The 14,388-nt window shown below is 42.1% G+C and overlaps 1 protein-coding gene across 1 annotated transcript; it reads right to left on the minus strand.

Annotated features, from left to right (window-relative positions):
- Positions 1-7,000: 7,000 nt before the first annotated feature.
- Positions 7,001-11,043, minus strand: LOC133152057 (ATP-dependent DNA helicase PIF1-like). The gene is made up of 3 exons (XM_061275587.1): positions 10,064-11,043; positions 9,899-10,002; positions 7,001-9,794 (listed from the first exon to the last, which is right to left on the minus strand). Exons 1-3 carry the CDS (start codon positions 10,912-10,914, stop codon positions 8,662-8,664), a joined length of 2,088 nt encoding a protein of 695 aa, XP_061131571.1. The 5' UTR covers positions 10,915-11,043; the 3' UTR covers positions 7,001-8,661.
- Positions 11,044-14,388: the final 3,345 nt, after the last annotated feature.

Genomic DNA, 14,388 nt, shown 5'->3' on the forward strand with positions numbered 1-14,388 from the left:
TGGGAAGTTGTGGAATAGGTAGAAAAATGATGAAGAGTTGAAAGTTGGAATGGGTTGAATCGGTTGAAAAATGTAGAAATGAGAAGGGAAAAAGGAATTGGGTGTGAATTTCAAAATAAAAGAAGTGAAGTTTTTGGTAAGTTGGAAGTTCTTGAATAGGTAGAAAAATGATGAACAGTTGAAAGTTGGAATGGGTTGAATCGGTTGAAAAATGTAGAAATTAGAGTAGAAAAAAGGAAATTTTAGAGAATTTTGGTTGAATTTCAAAATAAAAGATGTGAAGTTTTTGGTAAGTGGGAAGTTGTGGAATAGGTAGAGAAAAGATGAACAGTTGAAAGTTGGAATGGGTTGAATCGGTTGAAAAATGTAGAAATGAGAAGGGAAAAGGGAAAAAGGAATTGGGTGTGAATTTCAAAATAAAAGATGAAAACGTGAAAATGTTGAATTTGGCAAGTTTGGGAATGTCCCCAATGTGATTTGAATGTGTTGAATGATGTGAATTTCAAACTGGAACAACGTAAATGTGAAATGTTGAATCTGCCATTAAGAATGAATGGGGCAAAATTCGCCGTAAATTTGGGAATTTTGCGAAAACGGAAAATTTTTGGAAGGAAAAAAATCTAAGCAGTGTTGCCATGAATATTTGGAATAAGTGAAAAGTGGAATGGAGTGAATCGGTTGAAGTATGTGGAAGTAGTTAAGCGCCGAAAAAGTGAGCGGAATAAGTTGAATAATAATAATAATAATAATAAAGGACAGGAATAACAATAGTGTGAAGGTCTTCACCTTCACACTAATAATAATAATAATAAAGGACAGGAATAACAATAGTGTGAAGGTCTTCACCTTCACACTAATAATAATAATAATAAAGGACAGGAATAACAATAGTGTGAAGGTCTTCACCTTCACACTAATAATAATAATAAAGGACAGGAATAACAATAGTGTGAAGGTCTTCACCTTCACACTAATAAAGGACAGGAATAACAATAGTGTGAAGGTCTTCACCTTCACACTAACTAGAATTTGCAATTCCTGAAGGAATTGCGTGTGAAGGTGAAGAAGTTGAATAAATATTTAAGGAATGTTGCAGAATGATGTTGAAACGAGTTGAATCGGTTGAAAAATGTAGAAATGAGAAGGGAAAAAGGAACTGGGTGTGAATTTCAAAATAAAAGATGTGAAATTTTTGGTAAGTTGTGGAATAGGAAAAAAAATGATGAACAGTTGAAAGTTGGAATGGGTTGAATCGGTTGAAAAATGTAGAAATGAGAAGGGAAAAAGGAAATGGGTGTGAATTTCAAAATAAAAGACGTGAAGTTTTTGGTAAGTGGGAAGTTGTGGAATAGGTAGAAAAATGATGAACAGTTGAAAGTTGGAATGGGTTGAATCGGTTGAAAAATGTAGAAATGAGAAGGGAAAAATGAAATATTGGCGAATTGGGTGTGGATTTCAAAATAAAAGATGTGAAGTTTTTGGTAAGTGGGAAGTTGTGGAATAGGTAGAAATATGATGAACAATTGTTGTTAGAAAAGTAAACATGTAACATTTATTCAATCACACATTCAATTAATTTCAACCATTCAATAAATTTCAACAATTCATTCAATTATGCATCATTCATTCATTCATTCATTCATTCATTCATTCATTCATACATACATACATACATACATACATACATACATACATACATACATACATTCATACATTCATTCATGCATGCATTCATTCACACATTCGATCTTTGTCACGTCACCCTGCACACGGGTGACAGTAATGGGAATCCCATCTTGTGGGATATGGGGGGGCTGGCTGAAGGTTTTTTGCCAGATATCAAGTTTGATGACTGTCACTTCCCCCGAATCCGACACAACCTCCACCACCTCTTCCCCATAGAGTATACCAACGACGGTAATGATGAGGCTGGATTTGCAGGCCTGTTGAATAAAATCAAAATGTAATTAATTTTTATGAATGGAAAACAACGTTTCCCAAAGGCTAATCATGCCTCCAAATAAAGCAAGTGGGAGCAGTAAAGCCATCCTAAAACACAAAGACGTTCTTAAAGCAATGCGACAGTGAGCGCCCGACGCGCTGCGGGCGGTCGCGCGATGGGACCAAATTAGGCTCCCTGCTCAGTGAGGTACACTTCAATTTGAGAAAGTACATGAAGACGTTACAAATATTTTCTAAATTTCAGCGACGGCTCTGTCACAATAATGCGACCAGCGCGGAGCAGTTGCGCGGTCGGCTGCGCGTCGGGCAGAACGCTGCAATTGCGCGATGGGACAATAAGTTGATCTTGGAAAAGGGAACAATAAGCAATAAGCAAGCACCTTTTCAATTCCACTGCTATGAAGCCATTTACTAACCTTTACATCCGTGTACGTTGTCGAGTGGAGCATGACTCCCGACTCGGTCGCCTGGGCACTCAGGTGGGTGAACACGAAGGAACCCCCTACCTTCAGCTCTACGAGGTTAGCCTCCCGCCAAAGTCCAATTTTGACAGTGGCTTCATCCTGCGGTAGTTTGAAAATGCGTATAAGTATGTGTGCAAAGTGCTACAACAGGGGAAGTGCAAATGGCTACTTACTTTTTTGAGCGTCAAATGTCGAAATGGTGCCAGGTGGTTCCCTCGCTGGCGCACCATGCGGATAGGACGCATCTAAAGTGGACCAAATTGATATCCCAATTACAATAATTGTGTTTGACAATGAGCGTGTCATGTGTCTGTGTACACGACCTTAACGATGGCAAAAAACCCAAAACTTTTGGTACATTAGTACTACACAGAGGATTTCAATGATTTTGTGTGTGCATGCGCATACATGTACATTATTATTGCACATGCATCATGTCTTCACAGGTGTACACAAATACAAGTGTGTATATGTGCATTTGTGGGTGCAGGTAACTTACATCAGTTATTATGCCCTCCAGTGACACCATCTCTTCAGGTAGTTTATTCACTACCTCTTGAGGAGATGATGCCACTGACTTGGGGTAGACCAGGGCCCTGGCCTCTTCCTCCAGCTGTGGGCTGGTTCGGACTTCCGCCGCCGAGAAAATTTTTGAGGCGGGTTTGGTGAGGAGCCCTTGCCCCCGTTGGTCCACACCGAAGTTTAAAAAAATGTAACTGCTGCCCTCTGTGACGAGGGCAGCCAAGTGTTCAAAGAGAACTATTTTATAGGCTTTCTCGCCGTCACAGAGGGCAACAGTTACATTATTGTGCTGGCCGTGCATAGATAAGGTGCCATCAGATGCACAAACCCAGGTCTTGGCACGCAGCGCACTCCTTATTGCCACTACTTTGGCGCGAATCATTTTTGTCGCCATTCTGAAAAATAAAAAAAAAAGAGAGAAATTGAGTTGTTCAGTTAGTAGAGGACAAATGGCAAATTATTCATTTAATAATTACTATTATAATACATCTGACTGACTTTGCGATGAATTTATTAACTACCACAAGGTATCATTGCTATATTAATATAGGATAAAATAAATGAATGCCACGTACAATAAAAAAAAACACACAATTATTTAAATGTTATACTGAAAAGAAAGCGTTTCCCAGCAATGATTAACATCCACTAGATGTCACTGCAGCGTGACAAAGTCAATAGTTCATGGGTGTGTAGCACTGGGCAATGATTCGATACTACTGATCTTACTCGGTCATTACATATCAGTGCTTACAGTTACAATGTCATCTGCTATATAAATTTGGAAGCACATTTCATAATGGCGCCTGTGCATTTTTTGGGGGGCTAACCTAAAACAAAGATTTTAATAAAAGAACACCGTAAACCATTTTTATCCATTTACGTGTGGCGACTACGAGGTGTCGTCTGAAATAGATGAATTACGCGTCGTGTATCTTTCCATAAATGTCCTTACTCTGTAACGCAAAGTGCATGCATCATGTGTGTGGCGCATCCATCTTGTTACATGTCGGCAAATGCACACGGCGGACGATAGTGTACATTACTTCAACGCAAGAGCAATAAAATGGGGAATCCTCCGTCATAAATAGGAACGCAGAAGAAACATGTATTTTCGACTGACTAGTTAATGAATAATTACAAGTTAATTTGCTATATGCGCATTTCTTAATGGCGGCCTTTCTTTTCTTTTTTTTTTTGCTCGACGCAAACCAAAGATGTGGATGCCTCGGTCACGAATAATGTTCACGTTCATCAACCGATGGAATTAATCCATACTAAATTCACCGAGAAACAACTCCGCAAAAGTCCGTCGTGAGAACAGGAGACTATTTTTTTCTATATGTACAGTTAATGAGTAATAACATGTAATAGCACAGTAATAGAACTGTGACGATCGTAATTAGAAGTGGGGAAGTGCTACTTTCCCCACTAACGCAACAATCCTGGTTAAAATGTAAGTATATACTTAGGGTTTTTAATAACGTTGTGACAAAATCTCATGTTGCCACTTACCTATCTCGTCTTCAAGTGGATAATGAGACGGTGTAAAGTCATTATCCCTCCCCACTTTTCGTCGGCGCGAAAGGTCGGCGCGAAAGGTCTGAGCGAAGTCTGAAAAGAGAGGGTAACTTTTAGTCGTAGCGTCAAAACTTTAGTACATACAGAAAAAAAACACTGAGACCGGAACACATCGCTCTAAATTCGTGTGAAATATGATTACACAATTGAGTGAACATGTGCATGTTTATATTTACGTGAACTCAACGCTTTTCGAGCCCCCCCCCACCCCCCCTTAAAAGGTGAAAAATGGTAGCGTCCACTTTAAGTAAAGACAGAAAAAGTAAAATCACGCGATACGTGACGATACGATTGAGTGGCGATATTTCAGTATATTTAAAATATGATCATGATAGTAATAAAATAGCCTTACAGTAATGGTAATAACTATAATCGCCACGGTTTATGAGGTTTCCGATTTGTTTGCAAAGTATTTCAATGCAACGTGATCAGTACAATCGCGAAGATAAAATAATGGACACTATATCAACTTATAGAATGTACATACAAGACAACATACATACAAGACAACATAACAATAAACTATGATCACAAGACAATATATGAATAAACTTTCAATAATTGTCTCATTTCCCCAAAAACAACCCACTTCCCCCCTGATGCATGCATTGGCTGATGAATAATGATAACATGACATTAAAATATTTAGTGAGTAGTGTGAAAGTAATGAATGAACATGCAGAGTTAAAATAAAAAAGAAGTATTTAATTACAGTTTCATATCATCACAGAAAAGACCTATTTTCTATTAAAGAAAGAATTAAATAAATGTAAATTATGAATAATGTCATTCAAAACAGGTTATTTTATACGACAAATCACAACATAAGTTGTCAACATACACTTTACACTTTTCCTTCTAAACAGGAAGGAAAAAAAACAGTTGCATGGTGCTTTTTGGAACCAAAATACAGCATGATATTAGTTGTTTTGGGCAGAATGGAATATATAATGCGTGAAATCTTATAAATAATAAAAAAAAATGATAAAATGTTTAACTGACTCAATAAATACTGAACATACAAAATGACAAGCAAGAACGTATACATTGGACTGGACTTGTATGTAATGAAATGAACATGCACATATTGGAAACACAAAACGTAATAAACAAAATTGAAGGCAAAGAAATATAGAAAGGCCAATAAATCAATCAATCAATCAATCCATAAATAAATAAATAAATAAATAAATGAATGAATGAATGAATGAATGAATGAGAACAGAAAACAGACTATACTATGAGGCCTCGCAGAGGGACAGCTTCCGACAGTTAAAGGCTAAAGTGTTCTCTGTCTGCATGACTGGATGCATGTAGAACCACAGGCAAGACCCAGGAACATACTAGAGGAACATGAAAGAGGTGTTGAGGAGAAGGGGTAAAATTAAAGAGTGCTTCCTGACAATTTTCCTTGTTGGCTACTCACAGATGAAGCAGGAGAAGTCATGTGTGTTTGGGAGTTTGTGTTCCATGATGCAGGCCTCCCTTGTACAAGTCTTCTTGAAATGCGTGGCTCTCGCTGTGCTACAACATAATATGTTAATCAATTCATGTTGAGGAGAAGCGGTAAAATTAAAAAGTGGTTCCTGACAAATTTCCTCTTTGCCTACTCACAGAAGAATCAGGAGAAGTCATGTGTGTTTGGGAGTTTGTGTTCCATGATGCAGGCCTCCCTTGTACAAGTCTTCTTGAAATGCGTGGCTCTCGCTGTGCTGCAACATAATATGTTAATCAATTCATGTTGAGGAGAAGCGGTAAAATTAAAGAGCGCTTCCTGACAAATTACCGTCTTGGCTACTCACAGAAGAAGCAGGAGAAGTCATGTGTGTTTGGGAGTTTGTGTTCCATGATGCAGGCCTCCCTTGTACAGGTGTTCTTGAAACTGTTGCCCTCTGTGACGACAAGAAAGCCTGTAAAGTAGTTCTGTTTGGTCTGTTAGGTGGGTTCTCATCAAAAAAACATTGAGTTTCTACACTTACATTACAATAAAGTAATATGTCATGGCTACCTCTGGCCTCGATTCTGGGATGAGCTTCTTCTTATGGTGGCTACAAGGCAGTTAGTTACAGGCTTGGCTAGATGTGGTTGAGCCACAGCTGAACACATTTCTGTCCCTTCTCGTTAAACTCTGCTAAATTCGATGCTGTGCAGGGATGTTCCAGCAGGGGCACATGAGGAGGTGTTGCATGGTCTGTGGTTCAGTGCCACAGTCACACTCGCTGTTCCGATCCTCCAGATGTCCCCATTTGGCGAGAGTGACTTTTGCACGTCCAACACCAGATCTTAGTCTATTTAGGCATTTCCACGTTGCATACATAGTTGGTGTCTGCTCCTGGGGTCATTGCCTCGCTTGCTTTAAGCTCCATTGTAGTTTCTGGTGGAAGATTGTCAAGTCTTTCTTCCCGCCGAGTGACTCTTTCACTGCCTGTGTTCGGCGTTCTGAGGGGTGGGACACTTTTCGGAAGACTTTTCCTGGACTTAAGGCGGCATTTGGCTGGTACATGGCCGAAGAGAGGATGTCTTTGGTCAGTGGACTGTGGATGAGCTGCTTTCGCCACATAAAATGAACTGTTAAAATACAGAAGAGTGAAATAGCAGCATTTAGTGTCTTTTGAAAGAAAGATAAAACATGTCTAATGATGAGAAACTTACCTCGTCTGTTTTCTGTTGTCGCCTCACGATTATGACGTAGAAAAAATATAATACATAAAAAAATGAAGTAATTAATGTGAAAAACAATTAAAAAAAAAAGTTTAAAAGGCCTTTCTATAACTAAAATCAGAAATAAAAACATGTAAAACGTTAAAAAGTCTCCCCTTAACTCGTCTAAGATAGTTAAAAAAATGTAAAAGTTTCAAAAGTTAAAAATTTGGAAAGTGAAACATTTTAAGTTAAAAGTTTAAAAAGTTAAAAATGTTACAAGAGTTAAAAATTTAGAAAGTGAGCATTTTAAGTTAAAAGTTTAAAAAGTTAAAAATGTTACAAGAGTTAAAAATTTAGAAAGTGAGCATTTTAAGTTAAAAGTTTAAAAAGTTAAAAATGTTACAAGTTAAAAAGTTAAATCAACTTGAGTTAAGGGAAGACTTTTTGAAAGCTAATTAAAAAGTCTAAAAAGTTTAAAATTTTAAAAAGTTACATCAAGTTAAGGGAAGGCTTGTAGAAAATTTCAAAAGCCTTGGCCTTCCCTTAACTGAACTTGAGTCCACAACAACCCCCATTCCATCTCAACATACAGGCCCATCCTCAACTTACCACCACAGACATGAGTTCAGCTACATCAACTGTCCTTGTCTTTACATGTATGACCACCTTTACTCATGATACTTTTTAATGACAGTTTCATGTAAGGCTTTACTCACGGTTTGTTTCCATTTATCACTCTTCTATGATTTGCCTGGGACCATTTAAAAATGATAAAAGTGAATCCAAGTTAAAAAGGCCACTCCTCTCCGTCTCCCCTTCACTCACTCTGAAGCATGTTTCTCGCGTCAAGCAAACCTTTGCCATCGATAAGTATTTTCCAATTCGATGTTTTCTCCATTTGTAATGCCAGCCAGGCAACAGGTTTATTGCTAGCATCATGCACAAACCTCAGTGTCCAAAATAGGGGTGGATTTCATTGCCACCAATTTATATTATCAGTATAAAGCTGCTTTTCCAGCTATCGCTATCCACATGGGTTGGTAGTTATTTTCTATGTGGAAATTGTGAGGCTAATGGCAACATTACGTTTACCATTCTGAGCCCCAGATCCCATTTCATCTCTAGTCAACAAATCACCCACCACATCCCACCACTAATATTATACACTTACGCCATTCGACGTCTGTCCTCGTTGTTTTTCCAACTACTGAAAAACATGATATAGATTTGACTTACCTTTCACTGGTCAAAACACAGAAAACAGGATTGTGATAGCTGTTGTATGTTCGCACGGAACCTGAATAAAGAGCACAGAGGTCGAGAGAAAGAAAAAGAGGTCAAGTAATGAGCACTTCCACTCTGGATCCCATCTCTCCTCAAGTCAACAAATCACCCACCGCATCCCACCACTATTATTATACACTTACGACACCGTTGACGTTTCGATTTCCATCCTTGTTGTTTTAGAAAATGCTGATTTAGCTGTGACTTACCTTTCACTGGTCAAAACACAGAAAACAGGATTGTGATAGCTGTAGTACGTTTGCAGGACACCTGAATGAAGGGCACACTGAGGTCGAGAGACAAAAATGAGGTCAAGCAATGTGTTTTTGTCAGTGGTAGCAGTGGCTATGAGTTGCGTGTAGCCTTTCGAGCGGAACAAATCAAGAATGGGCTTGAATGAGGCAGATAGCATATCTTCATTAAAATCTCCACATACCAAGATCTGATGATGCTCCATTACTTCAAGGTACCGCAAGAGATTTCCCAAGCTTGGCAGAAAAGTGCGCAGACTGTTGCCTGGAGGCCTGTAAACGGCAGCAATCAACACATTGAGGGGATCTTCAAGTTTCACCACAACAAATTCAATGTCGGTCACACCCTGAACGTATTTCTTTTCGTGGGCCGCGATGTGACTTTTGACACAAATACCTACGCCGCCACCACGTTTTGTCGCCAAGTCAGGACAGTTTGTGTAAGAATCACTTCGGTTCCTGCAAAACATCGTGTAGCCTTCCAAGCAAGCACGTCCATCGGCCACTGATCCTTGGAGGTGTGTCTCTGTGAAGCACAAAACATCAGCGAAAAGCAGTTCGTGATGAGACACGATATCTTGCACGTGACAAGACAGCCCTTCGGTGTTATGATGGACGACAACCAGGTGATTTGCCCGATCTACCGACGGCATCACGTGAAGGAGGGGCATGACGCTCTCCAAAGAATCCTCTGCCATCTCAGCAAGAGCAGCAGTGATTTGTGGATTTGCATGAAGCCTTCTCTCATCCATATGCAGAATATGCAGACCACTGAGCGAAGTCACTCTACTCAGAGCTACGTACCCCATGCCGTGTTCGAAAACACCTTTCAGCGAAACTGCAGCCTGTGACGTTGTCATGCCTTGTACCTTGTGGATCGTGCAGGCAAAAGCAAGCTTGATGGGAAACTGTCGGCGCGTCACTCCAGCCTTGTTCAGCTTCTCCTCCAGTCTGTCAATGTACACGGGGTTAGCAGCACGCGCTGTGTTACTCACATGATCGAGTTCCAACCCAAGTTTCTGGACACGGGCTTCATTTGGATAGTTCACCAATTTGACAACTTTTGCAAACATCCCGTTGCACAGACCTGATTGAACATCAACGTTCCGTGTGATCATAACACGAGCACCCAGGGCAACTTTGATGGAGTCCGGGAGCTCATTCTTAGCGCCTTGCACAGGGGAAGCTTGCCTTGCCATTCTGCCAGTTCCTTTGTCTTTCTTGTAGTCATCCGCGTCAATCTGCACAATGTCCTTATGAAGCAGTTCCAGCATCGCAGAGTTATGGCCATCCACCTGTTTATTGGTGGCAAAAACATGCAGAATATGCTTTGGACACTTTTCTGGGGAAGTGTACCTCGTGGCAAGGAGAGCTCTGTCCATTTCCGACAGTTCATCTGACTTTTCTTTGACGCGGAGTCGGTTCAGCAGTTCGGCAAAGGCGACATCGTCTTTCTGCCTCATGATGGCGGTGAGCGTGATCTTTTTGAAGTCGTCACGCCAGTGGTCCAGCCGCGTAGGATCGTACACGCACAGAGGTTTGGACTGTCTCACGGGAGGGAGCTGAAAGAAATCTCCAACAGCAAGAACAGACATGCCACCGAAAGGTAAATTAATTCCTTTGATTTGTTTCAACCTGGCATTCACGTAGGCGAAGAGGTCTTTCGACACCATGGAAATCTCATCGATGATGAGTATTTCGGCGATGGACAGCTCGGCTCGGACTTCGTCCAGTTTATTGCCCAGCCCGTGGTACGGGGGTTTGAGACTTCTCGGCAGTTTGAGTAGACAATGCAACGTTGCCCCGGAAATGTTGAACGCCGCCGTGCCAGTGAAAGCTGCGAGAACAACCGTTTGCTTGGAAATGTCGGCCTCCTCAGCCAGTCGTGGTAGTCTCTGCAGTATTTTGGTAGCGTCAGCGTGGATACACTTGATGAGATGAGATTTGCCGGTCCCGGCGCCACCGTTGATGTGGTAGAAGAACTGCTCAATGGGCTTTGAGCTACACACACGTTTTATGCACCAATCTCTGACCTTGTAGAAGACGGACGCTTGCTTTTGGTTCAGGTTACGATACATGTCGCGTAACACCGCGGGATCGATGGCAGCAGGCTCTGTCACGATGGACATTTGCGTTGTTTTGGACCTGACGTTATAGTCCGGGACATTTTCCTCCACGTTGTCGTTCGGTTCATCTCTCGCGTTCATTTCCTCAACGCATTCGAGTCTTTGCAACTCACTCTCGGGAGCCAGGTGGCACCATTCGTTTATGACGAGCCCACTCTCCTCCACCTCTTGGATGGCGTTGTCAATGTCTCGACTGTATTTCTCATACCTTTCTCGGTTCCTTCTGACAATTTGGCACACGCGCTCCACAGAGTCGTTATACGGTAACTGTACACAGGCGTTATCATGAAACAACTGATAGGAAGGACAGCGTTCAGATTTTAATTGGCAATCAGCACGATGAGGCAGGTACAGCTTGAGCAAGCAGCAGTAATATTCCTCCGGATTCTTTTGTTCAGAGTATTTGCAGTATTTGATGACGGCATGTTTTTCTGTTCTTTTCTGGACAAAGCCCATGTCGTTCAGCAGAGGCAAAACATTCTTACCTTTGGCTTGTTTGCCATAAACAATTCTGCACATTGATGCAAAATCAGCCAAGCACATGACTTCGAATTCCTCTGTTTGAGGTCTGGATTTGTATTTTTCCGGCAGGCCAGTCATCCACACTTCATGAGATTCCTGCGTTTTGCCCTCAAGGAGCGAGAGAGGATAACTCATTTTCAGCGCATTGTCACTCGTTTGTACAAATACCACCATGCGGGAGGACTGTTTCATATGCAAGCCGCACGCACGTGCGACGCATTCCTGAGCACTCACTTCTCTTTTCTTGGAGTACGCTTGCATAATTTGCTTCATTTCATCGCTCTCGTTGACATTTGCGCAGCGGGAGTTTTCAATGACCGATTTCAGGTATTGGCTCAGACCGTGTTCAGCCTTGCTGATGTAGCTGCAGATGTATGCGATGCAAGAGTAGGCATTCAGGATGTATTGGATGTCCAGGTTTCCATCCCAGGCAAGAAGCAAATGGCGGTTGTAGTTGTTGACCCAGCAGTCTTTCGGTTCTCGCTTAAGCACGACAGAACTCGACGAGGCCGTCATGCGCAAACAGTTCATGTACTCGTCACCGGTGAGCTTACATTTAGCCAGTAGCTGAGGCAAAGTCAGGCATGCCGTTTCAGGCTCATTCAGCAGATTTAGCACGGGAACAAGCTTGGCATTCGACGCCAAGCGATCGTCATTGCGTTGATCTCGATTGTCGTCGTCGACGGGCGCAGGTCTGACAATCATTGTTTCATGGCACGGTTGTTTGGGGAATCCAAAGCGGCAATTTGCACCTTGGTGTTTGACGCACGATTTGGAGTGACTTTTGCTGTGCATCTGAACCTCTGTGACCTTTTTGTATAATTCCGGTTCCTTCTGCGGGTCCGGCAGCTCAGCCGAGATGTAGCGAGACACAAAATGACAGATGGCTTCATCTGTGGCTTCCTCAAATACAGGGGCACCTCGAACCCAAATGAGGCAATGAATGTGAGGACTTCCTCTGTGTTGAAACTCCAGTCGGTAAAAGTAGTCGACGACCTCACCAATCGGTTGCGCCGGAGAGAGGATCAAATCTCTGAACAGAGCTTCCACACGCTTGTCGAACATGCGCATCGTCGTCACAGGATTGCTGCGTAGGATCTCACACTTGGTAGCCCAGTCAAGTTGGGCGAAATTCACGACTTCACCCTGTTGCGCTTTGATGGCGGTGATGACCTCTTCCCAACGCATTTCGGCAGCAGAAAATGTGCAAAAGAACGTGGGTGTGCCCAGCTGTCGGATCATAGCAAAAAGATCTTTGGTGGTTCTCTCCCAATAGGCCGGCGTACCTCTCAGCGGTGTCATGAATCGGACAGCATCTTTGCTGCGCACCAGTTTCTCAACTTCACGTTTGTCCTGAAGCATGGCATTGTTTATCCTTCGACCATCCCTGGTAAAAGGCTTACCTTTGCGCAGCTGTATTGTCATGCTCGACGTTGCCTGGTAAATTTCAGTCACAAATTGGGCAAAGAACAAGTAGTTGGTATCTCGAGCAAAGCGTTCATCCACACAACACAGACGGGTTTTGAAATATTTGCTTGGTGTGAGTTTTATTGCTCTCTCTTCATCGAGGGTGTTTTGACCAGTGGGAAACTGCACTGGAAAAGCCATGGCCTCAAGCTTGGGAGTCTTGAAAAAGCTTACTGGGTTGTTTCTTTCTGCAGGAGCAACACAATAAATGCCCTCTGTAAAACTCATAATTTCCTCCGACACATCATTGGGTTGGAGACATGATTCAAGTATCACTCCACCATTTGGTTGATCACCCTCTTCCGAATTTTCTTGTTGCTGTTTGTTACCACTGTTGTCATGTTGTGAGTCACTGTTCATCCCACACAGAGCATCACTCTCGAATCGGTATATCTCCTCCAGAGCTTCCTCATTGTACTCACTGTCGCTCATTTGCGCTTCATCGGAGCTGCTCTCATCGTCAGTGAGGGTTGGGTCGCAAAGGTCCGCATCGTCGCGAATAGTTATATCTCTGTACTGTGGATGGACTTGTTGCAGTTTCATCAGAGCGCTCATTAGCTTGGACCAAGTGACGGTTTGAAAAAACTGATGGCCTTTGTAGCAAAGCCGTCTCTTCAGTTTCACTCTCAACATCTGTGACTTACTTCTTAGTCTGGGCAAGACATTGACCGTCTCTTGTACTTCCGATGGCACGCACACCACATTTCCACGAATGGCTCGTTGTTGACCTTTGGGAAGAGGTACAATTTTGGCAAATGATATGCATTTTGAAATGAGGTGTCTCTCCAGTATGTTCAATCCACACAGTTCCTTTGGAATATCAGAGAGTGTGAGATTGTTCGCAACAGCAAGTGCAGGCATTTTACCATCTTTGAGGTGACTAAAGCAAGTGTGACATATCCACTCCAGTTTTCTTTCAGCTGGTACGCTGCACGAGGCGTGACATTCATCATCACAGATATGAACAAATTGTCCCGTGAGACAACTTGCAACAACATGTCTGTTTTTCTTATAAAATCTACGTTGACAAGCGCGTACTTGGTTGGGAAACAATGCTCTGTGGCAAACAGTGCAGACAAATGTGGGGCCATTCTTAATTTGGGCTTTGAATAGCTCAACAGCTTTCATAAGCACACAGTCATTTCGCTCCCTACATAGTCGGTTTATGACTTTGTATTTTTTCAAAAGCGTACTTACTCTGCGCATTGTTTTGGTCCTCAGTGAATCAGATTTTTTTTTCATTATGCGCCTCATGATTTCCTGATGTTTTAATCGGAATTCAGGGTTGTTTGAATAACGGCGTGTAATGTAATAGCGCTGCCTGTTTCGAAACTCAACATCATCACGGTAACGTTCTGTGATGTAAGAACGCTGTCTGTTCTTAAACCCAACATCGTCACGGTAACGTTCTGTGATGTAAGAACGCTGTCTGTTCTTAAACCCAACATCGTCACGGTAACGTTCTGTGATGTAAGAACGCTGTCGGTTCTTAAACGCAACATCGTCACGGTAACGTTCATTGATGTAAGAACGCTGTCGGTTCTTAAACGCAACATCGTCACGGTA

The sequence above is a fragment of the Syngnathus typhle genome, linkage group LG3 (assembly GCF_033458585.1).
Source record: "Syngnathus typhle isolate RoL2023-S1 ecotype Sweden linkage group LG3, RoL_Styp_1.0, whole genome shotgun sequence".
In the NCBI taxonomy this organism is placed as follows: Eukaryota; Metazoa; Chordata; class Actinopteri; order Syngnathiformes; family Syngnathidae; genus Syngnathus; species Syngnathus typhle.

Bases quoted from the DNA above. Each gene is read 5' to 3' on its own strand.
- LOC133152057 (XM_061275587.1), bottom strand. From the start codon at position 10,914: ATGAACGCGAGAGATGAACCGAACGACAACGTGGAGGAAAATGTCCCG. The intron at 10,003-10,063 runs GTACACTTCCCC...ACCAATAAACAG, and splicing joins AGAGCTCTCCTTGCCACGAG to GTGGATGGCCATAACTCTGC. The intron at 9,795-9,898 runs GCAAGCTTCCCC...ATGTTCAATCAG, and splicing joins GGAACTGGCAGAATGGCAAG to GTCTGTGCAACGGGATGTTT.